The sequence below is a fragment of the Camelus dromedarius genome, chromosome X (genome assembly GCF_036321535.1).
Source record: "Camelus dromedarius isolate mCamDro1 chromosome X, mCamDro1.pat, whole genome shotgun sequence".
Classification (NCBI taxonomy): domain Eukaryota; kingdom Metazoa; phylum Chordata; class Mammalia; order Artiodactyla; family Camelidae; genus Camelus; species Camelus dromedarius.
Genome location: NC_087472.1, coordinates 56,031,542 through 56,055,159, shown reverse-complemented (window position 1 = coordinate 56,055,159; position 23,618 = coordinate 56,031,542). Strand labels below are relative to the sequence as shown.

General features: G+C 35.0%; 2 protein-coding genes across 3 annotated transcripts in view; one reads left to right on the top strand and one right to left on the bottom strand.

The window, feature by feature from the left end:
- The window catches only part of MAGT1 (magnesium transporter 1), a 41,970-nt gene extending 27,657 nt beyond the window's left edge, over window positions 1-14,313 (bottom strand). The window contains exons 1-3 of one of the 2 annotated variants that reach the window (XM_010987733.3): window positions 14,116-14,313; window positions 3,489-3,658; window positions 711-828 (exon numbers count right to left, since the gene is read on the bottom strand). In XM_010987733.3, coding sequence (XP_010986035.1) covers window positions 711-828; window positions 3,489-3,658; window positions 14,116-14,313 — 486 coding nt within the window. The remainder of the gene's footprint in view (window positions 1-710; window positions 829-3,488; window positions 3,659-14,115) is intronic. The other variant, XM_031446225.2, reaches the window with a different exon arrangement.
- A 4,700-nt stretch (window positions 14,314-19,013) lies between these two features.
- LOC105095562 (cytochrome c oxidase subunit 7B, mitochondrial) lies at window positions 19,014-23,227 on the top strand. Its single transcript, XM_010987732.3, has 3 exons — window positions 19,014-19,175; window positions 21,633-21,757; window positions 23,029-23,227. The coding sequence occupies exons 1-3, from the start codon at window positions 19,133-19,135 to the stop codon at window positions 23,104-23,106; spliced, it is 246 nt and encodes an 81-aa protein (XP_010986034.1). The 5' UTR covers window positions 19,014-19,132; the 3' UTR covers window positions 23,107-23,227.
- The last annotated feature ends 391 nt before the right edge of the window (window positions 23,228-23,618 follow it).

The window sequence follows — 23,618 nt, the reverse complement described above, 5'->3', positions numbered from 1 at the left end:
AATGGTAATGTAAACTATGCACGTAGGGTGATTATGATGTGTCAATGTAGAGTCATCAACTGTAACAGATATAGAACATGTTTCTGGTGGAACATGTTTGTAATGGGGGAGGCTATCCATGTGTGGGGACATGGGGCATATAGGAAATTTCTGTAGCTACCTCTCAATTTTGCTGTGAATTTTAAACTCCTCAAAAAATAGTCTTAATTAGAAAACATATACATGAGAGAGGTCATGACTGACAGAGCTGTTGGGTATGGATACAGGGCACAGGAAAAGGGTTAAGCTTTGAACAAGGAGCTTTTCCACTAAGACAAGAAGCAAGAGGGTAAAGACAGGTATGGAGCTCTACCAAGAACTTCAATATTACATAATGGTGGGATTTTTGCTATGATTTCAAAAGTTACTTGATAAACTGTACACTTAAAGGTAGGTAAAATGGTAATTTTTGGTAATTTTTATTATATATATTTTATTACAATTAAAAAAATGAAAGTTACTTGATTTCTACCCAATTTCTACATTCTAATATGTTAGCACTGACCACTACATTTCATGTTTAGCTTAAGTTTAGCTTATACTTCACTAACTACTTTAGGTCTTACATAAGACAAGTCCTATTTAACTTCCTGTAGCAATTGAAAAAAAGGTATTCCACATTATCCATAGTTCACCTATTCCTACTTAATAGAATACATCAAATATCTTACCATCTGAAATACATCAGAGCCTTCATCAAAATCCACCATAGCAAAAAATATCCTGTTGGTAAATGCACTGGAGTATCGCCAGGAGTTTGCCAGGATCTGGAATTCTTCATCAGCTTGCCTGGATGCAATCGGATTTGTGAAGATAACATATAAAACATTTAAAAAAGCAATCTAGTGCAAATCAGCATTAGAACAAACCTTGGAAAACACTGCCACTATTTTGACATGAGAAGCCTTATACCAAGTGTTAGGGATTTCAACAGGAAGTAGTGATTACCTGACTCTGCTTCATACTTTGTGCCTGTTTCCTCATCTCAAAGCTCCTTCAATAGTCACTGGAAAAATCTAGCTAATTGTTTCTACAGTAATTTTTAATGCTCTAAATTACTTCTAAGAGCTCAAAGACAAGGTTGAAGTACTTTACCAGAGAATTCAGACTATAATATTAATCCATTAAAAAAATCTACGTGACAAAATGCTACTTAGTAAAAATACAGTTAGGGTAAAAGAATAATCTAAGGAATTGAGATTGAGATTAACTGAAATCTCACGCCACACTTGACTTTTCCCTCTTTTCCTACATGCTTTCAGTTTCCAGTATCTGACATTCTCCATTTGCGATTATCTTTTAACTCTATCCCTCCCCACTTACTTTCTTTGCTATTATCTAAAGTCAGATCTTTAATATCTAATATTTAATAGAATATTAAAATACTAACTCTACTTTCTTCTCCTCCAATCCTTCTTACATTGCAATATACATCAGTCTTCCTAAATTACTACTTTCCTGATACTCTTCCTCTTTTCAGAAACCATTGTTGTTTTTCTATTACCTTCAGAACACTCTTTCACTGGTTATTCAAGGTTCTTTATCATCTATTTTCAAATAATGCATCTAGCTTTTAACAAAGCCTTACTACTACTCAATCTCAAACAGAATCTGTTAATTCCAGCACTTTGTTTTACTCCTATCTCTGTACCCTTACACACATCATTGCTTCTAACTGGAATATCCTACTGCTATCTAAATGTGATCCATCTGTCTAGCCCCAGTACAAGTCATATCTTCTCTATTAGGCCAACCCTAACCACCTCTGTTATATGTCCTTCCTGAAATTTTGTAGCATTTATTATGTACACAATTCATTTGGTACTTAATCATAAATTGCCTTATATTGCCAGGTAGCTTTGTCATTTTCATGTGTGGAACTCATTTCCCTAGCCAGATGATAAGGGTTGCACATTTTTCTTGTATTTCTCATTCTGACAGCACCAAATATATAGTATTATACACATCACTGTTGCTTAATTATTTGAATGAGTTTAGGAAAATGTAAGCTAATTTAAAATTTGGTCTTGCAGAAAATAAGATACTAATTAAAACTTTAGTTATTAAGAATTCCATTAATTTGCATTTAATACAGAACTATGGGATTTGTGTTTATTCCCAGACATTTCTGTATATTCATGATTGCTAGTAAGTAAACTGACTGAATTATGGGTAATTCTAGAGTTTATAAGTTTATTCATAGTTAATACCTATCTTTTTTCCTTCTTCTACTTTTAATTTATATTCAGCATACCCTCCCCTCCCCCTCAAAAAAAGCACTCTGGGACCAAATACCTTGACTATCTCCTACCTCTGGGGAGAAAATCCTTTAGGAAAAGTTAGCAAGGCTTGGGGTAGCATAACGCATTATTCTGAAAGAAGGCTGCCTATTCCTACACATGGGCTCAGGCTATCAGAATTTGGAAAGACTCCAAGATTTTACTAACTTAGTTTTTCACAAGGTAGCTTTGTCATTTCATTTAAAGTGAATCCCCAGATTACACATACAAATCTAAAAATATAAGTAAAAAACACCAAAAGGCAAAAGCCATTTTATTTTTTTACTATCAACTGTTTTTAATTATCCATGGTGCTTTTGTTTAAAGAAATATTTTTTCCTAAGATCATCCAGAAATAGTAAAATAAAATCAATAAGCCATTGTTTTATGAACGTTTAAGTGAGATTAGCCTCCATTTTAAGGTTTATAATTACTACAAAACAATCTAGAAGAAAGAAAACATCTCTAAATCATGCATATTTGTTTTCTAGAAAAGTTCTCTTGTAATTAATTCTAAATTTGGATGTAGCCACCATCATTACATTAACAAATATCTCTAGCTTTCGGTAAACCAGTTAAAATTTTAGAACCGGTTTCTTCCAAAAATGAGAGAATATTTGCTTCATGTATCTCCTGGGGTTGTTGTGATAAAACAAGAGCATGAAGTTGAAAGCACACACAAATAATAAAACACTACATCAATGCTATTGACATACATTTATATAAGTTGATATCACTTTATAAGATGATTGTTAAAGTTATTCCTTCAGTGGTTACCATGATACTTTATCCTTGCTCTTTGTCTTTCCTCTACTAATACAATCAAGAAAAGACTATGGGGGGGGGGTGAGCATATAGCTCAATGGTAGAGCGTGTGCTTAACATGCACAAAGTCCTGGGCTCAATCCCCAGTACCTCTATTAAAATAAATAAGTAAATAAATAAACCTAATTACCTCCCTCCAAAACAGAAAAACAAAGCAAACAACAACAACAAAAAAAGAAGACTATAAAGAGCAGTACTATTTATGTGTTACTAGAGACATTCTAAGTATGGTATACACATTAATTGCTTAGGTACCCACTGAACTAATTTGGTTCTTCTGGGATTGAGAAATAGTTAAAACCTTACGAGTTTTTTAATTTTTAAAGTGTAGTTGAAAGTTCATACTTGCACACGACACATTGTCTATGAAGTTGGAGAGCAGTGAACATGACAATAACGGAGTAGTTTCTCGGTGGGGCTTTAACAAGGCGACGGAACTTGTCTCCATTCATTCTTATTACAGGTCTTTTATTGGTCCATTCCATCAGTTGACTAACCTTTTCAGATAACACCATCTAAAAAAAGACAAAGGGAGCATGCCATTAAGACTCTCAACTTGGAATTTAAAGTTTCTTTTAACTAGACAACTTACTTAAAACCAAGACTAATAAGCAGAGGTACATAAAAAATGTGAGTGACCTAAAAATAAAATTTGGTAGTTGGGCCTGATGATAATTATTCTTAAAATTACATTATTTCATGATGAGATTCAAACATATACTACATTTTATGTGAATTACTTATTATTTCCTAATAAATAAAATTAGATAAAATCATTTCATTTGCCACAGATTCAAAAAAAGTGGGAAGAGCCACTCTACCTGATTTGAAGGTTTCCTGCATAGCTACGGTAAGCAAGGCAGGGTGATACTGATAAAGGAATAAATACATATATCAATGTAACAGAAAACAAGAACCCAGAAATAGACTTACACAAATACAGCCAACTTATTTTTCACAAAGATGCAAAATCAACTCAGTAGATAAACGACAGCCTTTCAACAAATGGTGGTGGAACAACTGGACATCCATAGCCAAAAATATGAATCTCGAACTAAATTCACACCTTATACAAAATTACCTCAAAAATGGATCACAAACAAATGTAAAAATGAAAACTATTTTTTAAAAAATAGGCGGTATAGCTCAGTGGTAGAGCACATGCTTAGTATGCACAAGGTCCTGGGTTCAATCCCTAGTACCTCCATTAGGGGAAAAAAAATAGGAGAAAATGCTTCAGATCAAGGAGTAGGCAATGAGGTCTTAGATCTGACATCAAAAGCATGATCCATAAAAAGGAAAAAAATGATAAACTGGATCTCATCAAAATTTAACACTTTTACTCTGTAAAAGACCCTGTTAAGAGGATGTAAAGACAAGCTACAGAGTGGGAGAAAATATTTTCAAACCACACATCTGAAAAGGATTAGAAGCTAGAATACAGTTTTTTTAAACCATCAAGATTATTGCCCGCATTCTCCACCAAACAAAACAAAACACTATCAAAACTCAACAATAAAAAAACCCCACAAACAATTCAATTTGGAGACGGGCAAAAGAGATGAAGAGACATTTCACTGAAGATGATCTACAGATGACAAACACATAAAAAGGTGTTCAACATCATCAGCCATTACAGAAATGCAAATTAAGTGAACAATGAGCTATCACTACACATCTGTTCCTAAAGTAAAATATAGTGACAATACCAAAAGCTGGTTAGGATGTAGAGAAACTGGATCTCTCATACACTGCAGGTGGAAATGTACCATGGTACAGTCACTCTGGAAAATAGTCTGGCAGTTTCTTAAAAAGTTAAGCAACTAGCTATACACTAACCATACAATCCAGCAATTGCATTCCCAAACATTTATCTCAGAGAAATGAAAATTTATGTCTATATAAAGAAATAGCTACATTTTGTTTGCTTTTTTTTAAGAGCCAGTCAATCCTGAGGCAATGGAAGAGAAACATGGTTAGCCAATGAGAATTTCAGTTGGAAATAAATGCAATCATATTCATTTATCCTTCCTCTCACCTCCACCCTTATGCTCAAACTTTGCAAGAGTGGTAAGAATATGGGAAAGGATAGAAAAGAAGTTCAGAAAAGGAAGAGGGTACAGCTCAAGTGGTAGAGTGCATGCTTAGCATGCACAAGGTCCTGGGTTCAATCCCCAGTACCTTCTCTAAAAATAAATACATAATCCTAATTACCACACCCCCAAAAAAGAAGTTCAGAAGACAAGACTCTCAAAGTAGAGTAAATGCTAATTTATGGTTCTGTCCTTCCTTACAGGGATATGTTTATAAACGGCTGGGATATCATGGAGTGGTTCATTATTCAGGAGCATTTGACCAGGTACACTTCCCATTACTTAGACTGAAGTTTGGCTAGGGCACTGGCATTCAAACTTTAAAAATAGTTCCTTCCCATTAAACTCAATCATCAGAGAACAGATGTTAGGTTGTGCCTTTTCACTTAGGAAGTGGATCAGGAACCTACTAGAAAAATAGCACTCTTTGAAAGATAGGTGTCAGTAATGCAAATGAGTTGCCTCAGACTTAAGCTAGGAAAAATAATCCAGAGAACCAATAAGAGCTTCTGTGGCTTTAGTCATCTCAACAAAATTCTCAAAGAATGCGTGTGTAGTGGATTTAGTGGGTTGCAACTGAGTGACTCTAAGTGGTTTTCCTAGGTGGTCAAGGACCAAGGACACAAGCATATTAATCCCACCCCCACCAGCTAGATGTTTCCCAATACTTTTTACCTGTATTCTAGCACTTATCATTCTAAGACATTTTGATATGTTTCCTTCTCTAGATTATTAGGTACTAGAGAGCAGACATAACTAGTACTTCACCATATAGTAAGAATTCAGTTAGTGTATACTGAATTTCTATTTAATAGAAAACAGCTGGGAATGGATTTACTCGTAATGTTAACATATGAGGAAGAAAAGATGATTGCACATATGAACACTTAATAGAATTGGGATTTTCTTAATTTCAGGAAGGCAATGATAAGATGGATTCTAAAAATACATGATTTACCTTTAAAGCATGCCTGAATTCAGCCAATACTGAAAAAAAAATTTCCTGGTATACCTCTATGAAGAATAAAGAAAGATGGCATAAAAATTAGTTTTGTAGCAGATACAAAATAATTCTGGCAAGATTCACAAAATTAATATGCCACACATGGAAAAATGAATATAGTCTCTAATAAGTCCATAGAGAAATACGTATAGTCTCAAAAGACTGGTTTAACAAATAATTAACAAGACGTGTGCAACAATGAATGATACTAAGGAAACAGGTTATTGGTAAAGGCAGTGGAAGAGAGTGAACTAGAAAATAGATAGGATAAGAAGCAAGCGCATGGAGCCTCCTTCATCTTTAACAGAATTAGTTACCAACAATTGTCAAGAGTAGGGAATATTTGATTTAAAATAAGGCTGCATAGATTAAACTCAATTTTCCAAAAAATAAATTCTTATCATTTGATACAGCCTTAATGAGCCTCACAGCTCAGAGAATAATTTGGTTCATATTTTAAAAATATGCATTCCACATTTTAAAGCAGTCATTAATTTTGTTATATTTTCAAATTAAATTTGATAGTTACCAGCAAATTCAAACATAATCTGGCTATTTTATTCAACATAGCTACAGATTCTATTTGGGGCTATTTTAGAAAAAAAATGTAAAGCAGTAAGAGGTATAGCTTCATATAGCGTATCTCTATTCAATCGTATAGATATATGACCATTCCCATAAAACAAATATGTTTTGAATTAGCTATACACATGTGGAGTCTTCTTAAACAAAAAGTCTTGAATAGACTTTTAAAATGAGGTCTATGTAAAAAACTTACAATTTTCCTCTTCCTATTTATTAACAAACTGGAAAGACCAGATTTCTGGCTATTCAATCCCCAAATAACTTGCCAAGTAGAAGAAATTAGTTCAAAGGAATTACAAGTTCTCTTTAAAGCTCTTATAAAATGGGATTACCACCTCAAAAGACTGCTTAATACAGAGGCATTAGATTACTTTCTGAGTTCATTTTCTTTAAAATGAACTAAAGACATATCACAATGAAAGAGGAACTAGTTTTAAATTCTTACAATAAAAGTACATGAACATAGTCTGGGACATGATAATTAGAAGTTACAATCCTTATTCACAATGATCTAATCTTTTAACATTTTAATATATCTTAAAGTAAGCCTATCTTGAATTGATTTTATGGAGAAAGTAATAGCTACGGAGGAGGGGGGAGATTAGCTCAGTGGTGGAGAGTGTGCTTAGCATATAAGAAGTCCTGGGTTCAATCCCCACTACCTCCATTAAAAATATAAGTAAATAAACCTAATCACCTCCCCCAGAAAAACAAAGGAAAAAAATTATGATTTTTTTAAAAAACAGCTACTATTTGTAATGTCCAATATATATGCATCAGGCAGCAACTTCTCTCCTTATAGAGAGTATTTAATTCAATCCTCAAAACAACACTATGAGGTTAAATATTCCATTTTTAGTTCATTTAAATGTTGAATAAACAGGATCAGCGAGGTTAAGCAACTTGGCCAAAGTGCCACAGTTAGTAAGAAACAGAGCTAGGATTCAAACAGCTCATTCTAAACCAGTTTCTCAACAGCAGTATTACTGATGTCCTCGGCCAGATAATTCTTTGTTGTGGGGAGCTGTCTTGCACATTGCACGATGTTGAGCAGCATCACTGACCTCCACCCACTAGATGCCAGTAGCATCACTACCCCCAGCTGCAACAACCAAAAATGTCTCCAGACATTGCCAGATAACCCTTGGGAAGTAAAATTACCCACTCCCTTGTTGAGAACCACTGTTTTAAACTGAAAAGGATTTTCATAGTACTATTTAAGCTTTTATAATCTTATTATGTATTCAAAAATATCTTTATTCATTCCTGACCAGAACACAATATAAAAGAAAGATCTGATGATAAAGTAAATAAAACCTTCACAAGTCCTTAGCATAAGGGATAATAAACTTCCTAGGCTTGTGTTTCTCAAAATGAAGCTAGTATAAAGGAGCCTGTAAAAAGTACAGACTTCTAGGTTTCATCCTCCAATAAATTTGATTCAGGTCTAGAGTAGGTTCCAAGATTATGGAATTTTAACATGTACCCTAAGTGATTCTTTATACACTGAAGTTTTCTCTACATTTTAATTCTTACGGGCAAGGACTACATGTTATATAAATTTCTATGCATAACACAGGGAAATTAAATAAACATTAAGCAATTCGAATTATGAATAGCAGGAAAAAATACACCATTATTAAAAATAATTTCTTTTTTTTTGCTGCCCACTCAGGCTCCAGTCCAACCCTGAGCCACTGCTCCTCCCTCACACTCTCCTCCCAATTCCAGGGCAGGGCAGAGAACCTGGGGTCTGAAAGTTGTTCTCTTTTCCTAAGAACTTCACAGTGGAGCCAGGAATTCAAAACACACATTTGTGAAACAATAGATAACAACAGCAAGACAGCCTGTAAGCAAAGAATGTGTGTAAAGACTGAAAAGAAAGCGGAAGAGAAAGTGTAAAGGAATTCAGCATAAACCTGGGCAATTTTCTAGGAGTCCTGGTGCAGTTGAGCTTTCCTCTGACTGAAGGTGCCCCAGAGCAATGCAATCTCCCCAGTGGCTAGAGTTTTAACTTCCAGTAGAGTTAAGCCAATTAACTACCAAAGAACAAGTGTGTATGTTTTTAACAGGCGGTATGCAAAAGAAGGCCACAAGTGGGCTTAACACCCAGCTGGACAGTGCACCTCCCTATGGTCTGGTGAGGGAAACAGTTCGGTGTTCTTTCTACAGGTAAGGATTCAATGATATAGCTTGTAACTCAAACCTAGCCATGCCACCCCACCCACCTTTCTTTTGTTACTCCACAATCATTCCCCTAAAAAGGATTTTCACTTTAGAAAGTGACCTTGGTGAGCTGAAGTTTACAGTTTCAAAAGCCCCCTAAGGTTTCATTTTGAAAAGTCATTGTAGACTCTAGATTGACCTGAAATGGTTGAAGAATGTTATATATTCTAGATAACTCAAATATAACACGTTAATAGTTCCTAGACACTTCTTTTGCTAGTCCTCTTGTCTTTTAATATTAAACGATTTTTTAAAGGAATTTCTCTTTTCTTCACATTTGAGTTACAAGTTCTCTTGATCAGAGTAAATCTCTAGTACCGAAGAAACTTCTTCCTTAGGGTGCTTCTCATCCGTTGTCAAGAGCTGATAGTTTGGGGACTGAAAACTATGGCTCAGAAATAAAAATTTTGTTTTTCTATAGCCTCTCCACTAAGTCCCACTATTCACACTTCAGATATTCCTTTATCTTCCAAACTCACAACCTTCAAAAGTAATCACCTGTGCCCTTCAGGTCCTTTTATTTACTATTCAATAATTTAAAGTTATTAGTAAGGGAGGGATATAGTTCAGTGGTAGAGTGTGTGCTTAGCATGCGAGAGGTCTTGGGTTCAATCCCCAGTAACTCCTTTAAATAAATAAACAAACCTAATGACCCCCCACTAAAAAAAAAATGTAAATAAATAAACCTAATTACCTCCCCCCCAAAAAGAATTAAAGAAAAGTTAAAAAAATAATAATAATAACAAAGTTATTAGTAAGAAACACATTTTCCAAGGACTATAGTACATAAAGGTAAGAGGTTTATCAAGTGAACTCAGCAACTCAAAAAAGCAATTGGTTTGGAAACAGCTCCTACTGGAAATACTTTTTCCACTAACAGTTTTAAAAACATTTAAGAAAATACATCCGTCCAGCTTTTTAAATTTGTATTGGATATATTTACTCAAAACAAAATACAAGCTTACTATGACAAAACATTAAATTTATAAGCAAAGTCGTTCACAATCAATTGATTTCTCCCCTTCTTAGAGTACATTACTTTCAATCATTCAAATAAAACAAAAAGAGGAGCAATAATATTCACAATTAAAATATAATACTCACCACAAAGTTACGTAAGCCTCAATTCTCTCTTCTCTTGAAACCTTTAAAGCAGTACGGTCACAAAATAATCCCACTAACAGGAAGTCAATTAATCTCTTTAATTCTGTTAGCAATAATCAAGTATGATGAAAATTTTAGGACTACAAGGGATTAAGAGGACCAAGAAAGGGCAGTGAGACAACAGTTTAATTTTATTCTACCTGCTTGCATAGTATTTATTTCAATTAAATCTAGCAAAGTAGATTAAGCCTTAACAACTACAAATTCTCCTACTATCACTGAATATCACTCATCAAAGACAGCATATGGGAATCCACTATCATTTAAAGCTAAACTCTGATCCTGCTATTAAGATTTCTTTTGAATTTCAGAATAAAGCTAAGCATCACCAGTCTGAATTCCTCTAAAATGCACCTCCCTCCCCCTCCAAACTCATATCATTATATCTTTGTTCTACACCATCAGGGTTTATTGATAAAAATTCTTGATACTTTCAGCTTTCCTAATAATCCACTAGCCTATAAATGCTAGTTAAAAAATTCCAAGTTAAGCAATACATTTCCAACTCTATCCTTAAATTAAGACTGAGACTGAACAGATCTGGAAACATAATTGGCAGATAATGACAGAAGGAGAAAGACAGTGAACAGAGACAAGAGTATTTGTAATCCTTAAATGCCATCTGCTCCATTCTTGGTTCACCTACTTCCTGGACAGTGCTAAGATATACCACTGTCCCCTCTCCTTGATGTTTTGTTTTGGGGGGGGTGTCTCAATTTGTTTGCTTTGCAATGCTACCAAGCCTTTGGTTCTTGGTAATAAGGCATTTTCTAAAGAATTGCAGGGGGCTTTGTGCATGTGACACTTTCATGTGTCAGTTCTCCAAGCAACGTCAGAGAATACAGTTTTTCCAATAATAGCCTGCGTCAAAATATGCAGGTAATTTCATTTTCTGAATAACCTTCATAAAAACAATACAAAAAGATCAGTTGAAAAAAGTTTTATACTGCAGAGGAACATAATCTTATTTTATTCTCTAAAGTTCATCTAATATCTGCTATATGTCAAATACTGCATTAGGCAAAGTACAACCCTCATCTCCTTTAATTTTCACACGAAAAGAAATATATTTTTAAAAATATTTTTAAACCGTCTCTAAGTAGTATCACAGTAATCTTTTTTTTTAAAAACAGCCTCAAACATTCTTAGTTAGAGGGGAAAGGGGTAAAAACTAAAACAACTTTACCAACCCATATTTATTCCTTGTTTACTGATGAGAAAATCCAATTTTAGATTGTGAAACCAAAATAAATGTGCAAGTGAAAGAAGATTCCTAACTCTATATCCACACAATTAATTAATTAATTAATTAGATGTTTACTGACAGACACTGCTGGGTGTGATGGAAAGAAAATTCATTTTAAAGTGTCTGCATTCATAACCAATATTTTATAATAACTATAAATGGAGTACAGTCTTTAAAAATTGTGAACACCTGAAGATTTTTTAAAATTTAAAAAACTTAAAAAACATTGTACATCTGAAAGTTATACAATACTGTAAAGCAACCATACCTCAATAAAAAAAAAGTATCTGTATTCAAGATGCTCACAGTCTAATGGGAAAGACTGGTATCTAAACAATGACAATACAATGCGCTGAACTCATCTCAGTTCACCTGGGGGGACCAGGAAAAGCTTAGTTGAGGAAGAAGGCAATGTTTGAGCTAAGACTTGAATAGTAGAAACCCTCAGGTGAATGAGGGAGTGAGGTGATAGAGAAGAAGGGAGATACCCCAGCAAGTATAAACACTTAAAAGAGAGTATAGAAAGATCAAGGCAGGCAGATAATTCAGTATGACTAGTACAGGGAGGAGCTTGAAGTGAGATAAGCCTGGAAGAAGCAGACCAGGGACAGGCTACAGAAGCCCTTTTATACTTTGCAAAACAGGTTTTTAAACCTTTTGGTTTTCAGTTATTCAGGTTAAGCATCTCTGGCAACACTGTTAAGGGTGAGTTCAAGGACAACCAGTTAGGCAGTTATAGCAATAGCGATAAGTGTCTTGAAAGGTGGGCATGATAGGAAGGGAGTTAGAATAAAATTCACATAACATAAAATCCACCATGTTAACAATTTTAAAATACATAATTCATTGCTGATTCCTTTTAAAAGTAATCTATCCCCTGCTAGGCCTTTCTGCTTCTAGTTTAGTGAGAGGTTAAATGAATAAATAATGTAATGGTATATATGTCCCTGTGCTATACAGTATAATCTTGTTTATTTATCCTACATATGCCTGTCAGTATCTACAAATTTTGAACTCCCAGTCTGTCCCTTCCCACCCTCCTCCCCCTTGGCAACCAGATCTTGTTGTAGCTCACAGAAAAAAAAGAATGTGACAATGAATATATGTATGTTCATGTATAACTTAAAAATTATGCTCTACACAATTTCCAAATTGACACAACATTGTAAAGTGACTATAACTTAATAAAAAATGTTAAAAAAAAATGTAATGGTAGATACACTAGTTTTAAAAAATCTTCACTTTTTTTTAATTAAAAAAGAGTAGGTGGTTGTTGTAGAAATTTAGACAATACCAGCACATAAGGTAAAAAGTTAAAGTGTTCCTCTAATGAACAATCCCAGCTACCCAGAGATATCCACTATTAACGGACTGTTGTATATATCCTTACGAAGGTTTCTCTCTCTATATAGACAGTTACGTGTAGTTTTTTTAAAACATAAAAGGCCTTTAGAATATAAAACTATGTATTGCTCTACATCTTGTTTTCCATATAAAAATGGCTTCGACCCCGCTTAAAAAGGCACATCGATTTCTAGTCCCAGTGTATTGTATATTTTAATTTTACTTTTTGCCAATCTAGTAAGTAACTTGTTTTAATTTGCTAGCTTATTTTTTTTCTTATGGAATACTACAAATATTCAGAAAAAGAGAGGGTAGGTTTTTTAAAATTCAGCTCAAGTTGACAAGCATCTGAGATGTTTAAATGGTATTTTTAAAGTCCATGTACAGGTATTGTGTACTAGAGGCAGCACAGAATGTACAGGAAATAGTATAAGACTGCCTGACCTAGTATTTTAGTCCTTGTTCTGCAACAGTTAACTGTGTAAGCTTAGGACATGATTTTCCACATTTATAAAATTAGAGAGCATAAATAATTGCTAGTAATCTATAAAGCTCTTAAGAGCATACGGCTCTAAGTCACAAATGTTTCAAAACAAGGTTAAAATTCCTCAGCTTGGATTGCTTAATGGTGAGTAAAGAATATTCTATCTCCTACGCTTAGCAAAGCCAGTAAATTCCACAAGGGGGTATCTAAGTTTTGTTCATTTATGTATACCAAGCTCCTAGAACAGTGTCTGGAACGCTTGATATTTGGTAAATGATTGAATATGGTTTAAGAGCTTCACTCCGGTAAATTGCTTTGAATCAATTATTTGGACAATGAAATAAATTTGGCACAGTTTCGTTCTTCAGTTTAATCCTCACATTAAAACGAAGTGAAAATGCTACAAAATATATAGCTTTTATACGTCTAAAAGGGAGTTACATTCACTGACAATAGAGAGACTCAGTTATTTCTACCCCTAGCCCTAAAGTCGAACTTCCCTCCACCACCTGACAGGGCCCATACTCAAAGAAGTGTCAAAACTCGTAGCTGTGTATAGCCTACAAGGATTTTGTAGGATAATCCTTTTGTATTATCCTACAAAAGCCAGGCTGTCACCTACCTAACCTCACTCTCAGACTCTACAATCCTAGAAGACAAAATGTTACAATTTCTTCTCTCGCGAACCCCTCAACTCCAAAAACGGCGGAACTGGAGCAACTAAAGACACAGAATCGGCGGGGAAAAAGGATAAGGAATGACAAAACAGACCCTCTCAAGCCCCACTCGTTGTGAAAAGCCCGTGTTGTTGGAAACAGCGTTCTCACCTCCTTCTTTCTCTGGGCAGAGGCTGAAGGAACCCCGTAAACGAGCAGCAGTGCCACCGCCATGGTCGCAGAGACACACCAAAGCCACCAACGCGCTGCCATGTTCGCTTCTCTCCCTCCTAGAAAGGAAACTTTCCTGGGGCTGGGTCTGAAGGTTGGGCGTGAGAACAGGCAAACCAGCCCCTTGACCCTCCTCATTGGTCCAGCTCAGCCCTGTCTGCAGTCCCCTCACATTACGTCACGACGCTGTACAGCTAGACGCCCGCTAAAAAACGGCTCACTTCTAATTGGTCTCTGTTAGCCAATAGAAAAAGGATAATCTGGAGGTCTTTCATTGGTCCGCTAAGGATGATGGACCGCCCCTTTTATTATACGTAAAGCTGGCGCGTTTAGCGGCTCTTCAGACGCGCCTGCGCAATTGTGAAGCTTGCGGTTGTTCGGAGTCCAAGACAGTTTGAGATTACTGAGTCTTTTCCCGCCGGACTCACTTAAGAAGTGTTTGAAATCCACCTCTTTCTATAATATTCTCGAAACACTAGACCCAGCAACGATTGATAGGAGCTAAGTCCCTCGCTCGGCCTCCAAGGTATTTCAAATTAAAAAAACAAGTAAAAGCAGGAAAGCAAAAATAATATTAATGAGGGAGATTTTTTAAAGTGAACGAACAAGAGTTTGTTGAACACCTCCTGTGTCCCATGAACTGTGCGACGTGCGCTGAAGAGAGCCGAGATCGAGTTATTTCCTAAAGTGTTTATTCATGGTATTTTTCTAAATTAAACTTTTAAATTTATTAGTTAAGCACCAACAAGGACTTAAATTTCGGTTATAAACAGCAAATTCTTTTTTTTTTTAACTTGTCATTGTTTTGTTTGAGGGATGGACGCAAAGCTAAGGTTGTAAGAAAGCACTTTTGTCTTTCTAAAGTTTTTGTGTCATAATCAGTTTTCATTAAATCCAATTCCGTTATCTTCAAAAATTTTTTTAAATCCTACATACGGAATAGAAAAAAAAAATCCTGCATAGCCAAAGTTTCCATTTATTTGGCCCAGTTCTGTTTATCATGGTGGGTTGTAAAACTGGGATGATTTTACTGGAGAATAATAATATACTCAAGAGGAAAAACACCAACAAAATCAATTGCCTATAATTTGGATTTATTTTGATGTTGTGGAATATCATATGACCTTTCTTTTAGGCCCCGCTGGGAAACACACACACACACACACACACACACACACGCACACACGGGAAAATAATTTCATCATGCTGGAAAGACAAAGAGATGGTTATGGAAGGGAAAATAGCTAGTTCTGAAGAGATGTGATCTACAGATATGAAAAAAATTAAAAAGTTTACAGACATAAGAAACATGAAAAAAAAAAGAACACAGACATGCTATATGATTCAATTTACATGATATTCTGGAAAGGCAAATTCATAGGGACAGAAAACAGATCAGTGGCTATTAAGGCCGTGAGGTGGGTAGAGGGGTTGACTACAAAGGGAGATTTTTGTGGGAATGCAGCTTTTCTCTTAACTGTTGAGGTGGTTACACGCTGTATGCATTTGTCAAAACTCAGAACCATACACTAAAAGAGTGAATTTATCTGCATGTAAACTTAACAAATAAAAATTAAGGTAAGTTTCTTAAGTACACAGAGGAATCTCACCTATCGTTTTGGCAAAAATTCAGTACATGCTGTCATCAAGTCTGGGGGGAAACAGTCACCCTCATACATTACTGGTGGGAATGCAAAATGTAGTGTAACTTAACAATATCTAATGCATTTAGCCTTTGATCCAGCAACACCACCTCTAGGAATCTATTCCAATAATAAGAAAATATATGTGCAGAAAGTTATTCATTTCAGCACTATTTGTAATTGAAATAGGCTTAAAACTACCTAAATGTTCAAATATAGGAGAATATACTATTGTACATAAATACCATGTAGTATTTCTCAACTGTAAAGAAAAGGAAAGAGGAAGAGCTGTGTAAATGATACGGATTTTCAAGATCTATTGTTAAAGTGAAAAAAACCAAATGCAAAAATACATGCCTATTATGCTACATTTGTGTAAAATAGAGGAGGAAATAAGAAAATATATACATATTTGCCTGTTTTTGTAAGAGGAAACACAGTAAGCTTAAACCAGAAACTAATGAAATTGGTTAACTACAGGAGGTGGAGGAAATGAAGTGGAACGGTTATGGGAGGGAATGACACTTCTCTAAGTACACCAGTTTGTACAGTTTTGACTTTTGGAATAATGCTAATTTTTTTTAATGTGTAGAACTGAATCATGTGGTTTTGCTAAATGAAAAAGGTTCTGGAGATGGATGGTGGTGATGGTTGTACAATAATGTAAATGTACTTAATGCCACTGAACTGTACACTTAAAAATGGTTAAAATGGTAAATTTTATGTTATGTATATTTTACTACAATTTCTAAAATAAATTAAAACTGAAAAAAATCGAATCAGTAAGACTGGAAAAAAACCTTAAATTGAACCTTAAATTGAATACAAATAAAAAAGGGAGCCCAACTCTATTTCAAATGAAAAACAACCACACTAAAGAAAGAAAGAACAAATCTGAATTATTTATGAGCACACTACTTTGATTATATACCACGAGTCTAAAGAAAAAAAAAACTACCAGCAAATCTTAAACTAACTAATTAGGGTTGTTTTTTGTAGTGATATAAATATTCTAAAAATGTACTATGTGTAATGTAATATATAAAAACATTGATGTTGAGAGCCAGGATTCTCATTGTGGAAGAAGGGAGATACAAATATGAAATAAGTGAAAGTAAAAAAGAACTTTTGGGGGTTGGACTGGAATTGGAAGTATTAGTATAAATTTATCATTTATAACATATATTCCTAGCTCTATTCACGGAAAGGACTAGAAGTAATGACACTCCAATATCCATGAGCAAACTTAGTGCCAAATCTAGCTTGCTAAATGCCACCCCTAAAAGAAATTAGGGCTCCTTTGGAAAATGGCTGATCCCAGTACTGGGCAGGGAAAGTACAAGATGAGCCTTGAACATCTTGTGTCAGAAAATAAAGATGCCCCCCTACCACCAAAAAAAAAAAAAAAAAAAAAAAGATGGAGACATGTCAAAAAAAGATATACAAGCTAGCTTGAAGGGAATCCTACTGACCACATCTGGGAATATTGAGCATTTAAAAAAATCATGATAGCAATGGATTAAAACCTATGGAATCCATGAATCCACACTGATAATGAATAAATAGGAGAGAAGATAAAATTCCTGCCTGTAGCGCATGAGTACAGCTCAGTGGTAGAGTGGATAGCATGCACAAGGTCCTGGGTTCAATCCCCAGTACCTCCATTAAAAAAAAATCCTCTTTGTAGTAGAACACCCAGTATTAAGTATGGAAGGAATGATAAAGTTAGAAAATCACCATTTTGCAACTTTCATACTAATAATTGACTTAGGCAAAAATCACCAATGGATACAAAAACTAGTGGGTGAAAGTTCAATGAAGAACAGGATCTACACATAGTCTAAATGTATTCTTCACCTTACTTATTAATTACAAAGAGAAAAACAGTAACCTTATAGTGTAGGAACTTGGAGGCCACTCTTTTGACCAAATGATTAAAGTTGGCATTACTAATAATCTAACATTACAAGATTCCTGATAAAATGCCTTAAGAAGACACATCTGTTATGCAGTATTCCTGCCTGAAGTGTATTAACTGAATCTAATTATGAGGAAACATAAAGCACACAAAATTTGAGGAAAGCTTTACAAAATAACTGGCCTGTACTCTTCAAATATATTACAGGGCACAGATCTGTGGAGTCAGAAGGACCATTACCAGTTCTGCTGCTTACAATTGCCTAATCTTGATTCTGCACCTCACTTCCTTCATATGTAAAACTGAGAGAGTAAAACTTACCTGTAGTAAGAAAAAAATTAATGATATGAAAGACAAAGAAAGGCTGAAGAACTATTCAATTTAAAGGAGACTAAAGACACATAATAACTAAGTTCAATACAGGGAACTGGATTGAATTCTGGATAGACATTGGAGTAATTGGTGAAATTTGAATATGACTTGTATCAATATTAAAATTTCTGAATTTAATAACTGCACTCTGGTTATGAAAGAGAATAGCTTCCTCTTAGGAAATGAACCCTTAAGTATTAATAGGTAAAAGAACATGATGTATGCAAGCTATTCTCAAGTGGTTCAGAAAATACATGTGTATATATACATGTATATTTATACACACACAAAGAAAACGTGGCAAGATATTACCAAGTGGTGTACCTTGGTAATGGGTATACAGAAATTCTTCCTCTCACCACAAATATTTTATTATGAAAACATCCAAACATACAGAAAAAGTGAGAGTTGTACTCTGAACACCCACCATCAATATTTTACAAACAGCAATTGGTTAAATTTGCTTTATCATATATTTATCTATATATTAAGAATTCTTTTTACTGTTCTTGCAACTTTCCTTATGACTTGAAATTATTTCAAAATTAAAAGTTAAACGAATTAGTAGATAGTAACAGGAAACAAAAAAAAATTAATGAAGTGAAGGAAGTTTGGAGGGAACAAAGTACTGCTCGTGTGAAGCGAGATACAAGCTCAAGCCTCTGAAACAGTATCTTGAAGTTGGTGCCTTTGATGACTCAGTCTAAGATCAGTGTCTCAGCTCTCCTCTAAGAGCCCTAAACCTCGCTTCAAAGCAGGGGATTCTCTCATTCTTCAGTTAAGTACCGTAATACGTCATTTATAAAGCGTGAAACTACATTTCCCAAAAGGCCTTTATCTTCCTGTGCTGTAAAGAGGATGCCTATTTCTATAGGTTTTTACAGGTCTCGCGAGATTTCTTAAAAATCTTTTTAAAGAACGCAGCTGAAAGCCATTTTGTTTTTCAGGGCTCTTTGCAAGGGTACTTGATCTGAAGTTGCGAGAAACCAGCAGCTGCAGTTGCCGCAGTTCTGTCGTCCGCTTCATGATGTTTCCCTTGGCCAGAAACGCACTAAGTCGTCTCGGAGGTGAGCAAAAATTGTGAGCAAACCATTTCCAACGGGCTTTTATCCATTTGTCCTCGTGGGCTCTCATGCCCTTTCCTTCCACTTGCATACCGACTGTATAATTCTAAATGCTGTCTCCCACCTCGCCCTAAGTAATGGGGGAAGATGTCCTTAATATTAATCTAATCACTCAGCGTTTCTGTTTCGGTTCCCAGTTCTCTTTCTGTTACTGGAGTCATAACCTGGCTGCTCCTTATTATTCAGTAACCTACGACTTCAGGGGAGACACTTGGTGAACACATCTCGTTCCTTAAGTAATTTCGTAAATTTTAGCTTTGCCATACATTTACCTGCAAGTATAAGAGCCTCCTCGCCAATTCTGGTTTCATTGCAGGGAGACAACCTAAATGGTAGGCCTGCCGATTATATGTTACTTGTGGATTATTAACTGAATAATTGTGGTCTTTTTTTTTTTTCTTATCTAAAAGTTTGGCAAGTATAGGGAAATTTTGAGACCAGCATTATGTATTGAGAATTCTTTAGATTGGAGAAAGAAAATTCATTTCCGAACTTGATTTGTACTGAAGGTGACCTTGAGTAACGTGAGCAGTTTTACAATGAAAGTGACCTTAAGGAATTTCCATTTAGCTTCTTTAGCCATCTTTTAATTTTCTGTTTACAGAGTCATTGGAGGTATTACTAGATTGTGTTCTGAACACTCAAGCCCCTTTGAGAATAACCAAAAAATAGTTGACCGACTGTTTTCTCATATTCCAAAAGCCATGTGTATTATCTCACTTTGGGCAAATGATTTAACCTCTCTGAACTTCATTTTCCTCCTTTGTAAAATAAGGGCTTAGTAAATAATACCTACCTCATAGAGTTGTTGAGAATTATATGAGATTACCAATAGGTGGTAACTGAACCATTTCTTGTCACAGAGAAGGAGTCTAAAGAAATCCACTTTGGTGACCTAAATGTTGAGGTTATGAGGTGTTGCAGAATTGCTTGGTAATCTTATTTTCTTTGCCCTCTGAGCAAGTAGGGCCTTGTACTTCAGGAAAGGGGATTTGAGGGTTTTTTTCCCCAATGTGGAATTCACACACTCTCTTTTTAACTGCTCTAGAGCAGAATATATTGTGAAACGTTTGTAAATTTGCTCATCCCAAGTGTGACTAAAGGTGGAAAAAAAGACCGTAAGGCGCTTAAGAGAAGAAACCATTAATGGTCAAATAACTATCCCGAAATAATCCATTTATCACATAGAAGCCATTATATTCTTAAATTCTTAAGTGCTAGTGAATCGGCAACATTGCTATTTCTTTATTTAGTACGTCTTTCATTACATACTTAAGTACCTTTTGAGGCTCTAAAACAATAAGGATCTGCTGCTTAGATTGGAGGGGAATTGAAAAACAGCTGGAAATATGCATTTTCCAGTCTTGGCTCTTTCTCAGGCCCTCCTAAGTTCCTCCAGAGGCAGTTTGAAAACTCTACTAAAATAATAGTAAAGAGCAAAGTTTTAATGTTGTCATTCTGCTGAAAAACTTTTGCCTCTACCAGAAAAGTGGCCCTCCAAGAACCTTTCTAGTTTTACCTCCTGTTACTAATCTATATACCTTGTCCTTCAAGGTAATTGATTTTCTAGTACACTGGGTTTTCTGTCTCTGCCATTTTTCAGGTTCCCCTTTCCCACGTCTGCATAACAAAATCCTACCTGCTATTCAAAGTGCTTAGCTAACATTCTTCTTCTTTGTATTATTGTGGTTTGTGTCTATATGTCTAATACCTTACTCTAGACTGCAAGTTACATGAGGACAGGGTCTGTGTATTCCACATTTTCATATACCCCATTTCATTTAACATGGTGCTGTATTCATTAGTTGCTTTTTTAAAAAAAATCAAGATTACTCTAGTTTTTGGAGTTTCTTTTTGTAATTTTAAGGTCATAAACATTTAGTGTGCTTTCAAAGTTCATTTTGAGTTTATTTACCCTTTTATGTTGTAACTTGTTGAGCACTGCTGAGTAAACTTTAGTGAAAATTGAAGTCATAAATACTCAAATTAATGAAGTAGGATCCATGTTCAGAGGTTATACAAATACCAGTTTGTTGTGAATGTTACATCGTCTGTTCTTTGCCCCCCCAACATTTTATTATGAAAAATTTTAGACGTACAGAAAATTTGGAAGAATTATATTTTGAACACCCACATACCCACCACATAGATTCTACAATTAACATTTTGCTATATTTGTTAGACCATGTATCAATCCATCTGTCAATTCATCTTGTTTGTGAAGCATTTCAAAGTTTGCTACTTCGCTTTTACCTTCAGTATGTTTTAACATTTTATTACACTGCGTTATACTGTAAAGTTAACTTCCTTGTCTTTCCTGAGTGGCAGTATCAATTACACATGTTCTCTTTGCCTGATAATTGATAGATATGCTCCTGTATTCTTTTTTTTCCCTTTAAGTTCGAAGCATTCAGCAAACAGTGGCAAGGCAGAGCCACCAGAAACGGGCACCTGATTTCCATGACAAATATGGTAATGCTGTATTAGCTAGTGGAGCCACTTTTTGTATTGCTGTATGGACATATGTAAGTACTACTGATTGATAATCTGTATTAGATGCCTTTTATTCCCACTTAGTTCATGTATTCAAAATGTTTTCACACAGTAGTATACATTTCTAGTTAGGAGGGGCTTTAGAGATTTTCTAATTACCCACCCAGTGCAGGAATTTCTTCCTCAACATTGAGCATTCATCCATCATCTGTTCTTAACATTTCCAATAACAAGTTGCTTAGTGGATTACAAGACAGTCCTTTCCATATTGTGTAGCTGTTAAAAAGATCTTATGTTGAGTTAAAATCTCCTTCCTTCATTTTACCCATCATTCTGTAGCAACGCAGAAATTCTGATCCTATTTCCATGTATCAATCATTAGATATTAGAAAATTCCTATCATGTTTACTGGATCTTTTCAGATTAAACATTCTTAGTTCTGTTGGTCATTTTTTTGTTCCCAAGGTTTCCAGGGTTTTCACTATCTTGGGTCGCCTTTCTTTGCTTAATCTTTCTTCTAAAATTCCACCCTCAGAACTGAGTACAGCATTTCTGATGGATGAAATATAAAGTGACTTGCTTTTAATATTTTAGCTTTTTACATCTTATGTTTAATAATCTACTTACCAGTCACTGTACTTCCTGGTTACAAGTAGAAGTCTTGGAGTTGTAATAAATATATAAGTTGATTTTAAAAGATATGAATCAACCGTTGCCTTCATAATCAGATGCTTCATTAATAGGCCTTTTTCATTCTTGTTTTGATCTTCCTGAAATCAGATATACTATTAAAATAAGTGTGTGTACTTAATTAGAAGAGTAAACAGATGTTGAACAAATGTGTGATGGGGCATTTTTGAAGGTGAAGTGCTCTTTGATGAAGGGATATTGCAGAAGTGCTCTTTGGCAGTATTTAGGTAGTTGTAGTAGAGTGAAACAATGTTTTGAGGAGATAGTGTAGAAATATGAAATATGAATTTGAATTAAATAAAATTTAGTTCCTTAGTCATATTAGCTACATCTTAGTTGCTCAATAGCCATATGTGGGTAGTGGCTACTGTATTGGATAATGCAGATATAGAACATTTCCTTCATCTCTGGAAGTTCTGTTGAACAGCACTGCTTTAGAGAATTGGGACAGCACCTAGGTTTAGCCTACATGGAGGTCACTGTATCCCAGGTGACTTTCTGAATGTTTTGTAACCTATAGAGCAGAGTACCTTTGTCACTTTTAAGAAATAGTGTCCAAGGGCGAGTGGACTCTGGTTTAAACATATAACTGACAGCATTTTAATTCTTACAGGCAGCAACACAAATTGGAATAGAATGGAACCTGTCCCCTGTTGGCAGAGTCACTCCAAAGGGATGGAGAGATCAGTAATCATCCCAGCTGGTTTAATACTGAATTGTTTCAAAACCAACTCATGGATGCCAAGTAAAAGCACTGTGTACCCGTTAAAATATGGAATGATTGAAAAAATAAAGTACGTTTGAAGCCTTCATTATAGGTTTGTTTGTTTCTTTTGTAAATGAAACCAAGCCTGATCACTTTTCATTTATTTAACCTTTGTTTTAATGTTAAAGTCAAAACACTGCACTACTTCTTGAATAGCTTTTTTCTATTAGGTAGAGTGAAAGGAAAATCTTACCTGGATGTTGACTTTAGGCTGAAATTATAGTCCATGAATAACTGGTCACAGTTATTTTAGGTCATCTTTGAGTTTAAAATTTGGTGTGTATATATATATATATATACACACATACATACACACACACACTGCTTTCAGCCTTTGATTTATGTTTATATTTGAAATTGGGTTTGGTCCTTTTTACACCTACCAAGAGAACTGAAGGTGTCATCAGACTTGTGGGAAGTGGTCCTATCAAATGAAC

Coding starts and splice junctions, on each gene's coding strand:
- LOC105095562 (XM_010987732.3), top strand. CDS start 19,133: ATGATGTTTCCCTTGGCCAGAAACGCACTAAGTCGTCTCGGAG. Junction 19,176..21,632: donor CGCACTAAGTCGTCTCGGAG/GTGAGCAAAAAT, acceptor TTTCCCTTTAAG/TTCGAAGCATTCAGCAAACA. Junction 21,758..23,028: donor GTATTGCTGTATGGACATAT/GTAAGTACTACT, acceptor TAATTCTTACAG/GCAGCAACACAAATTGGAAT.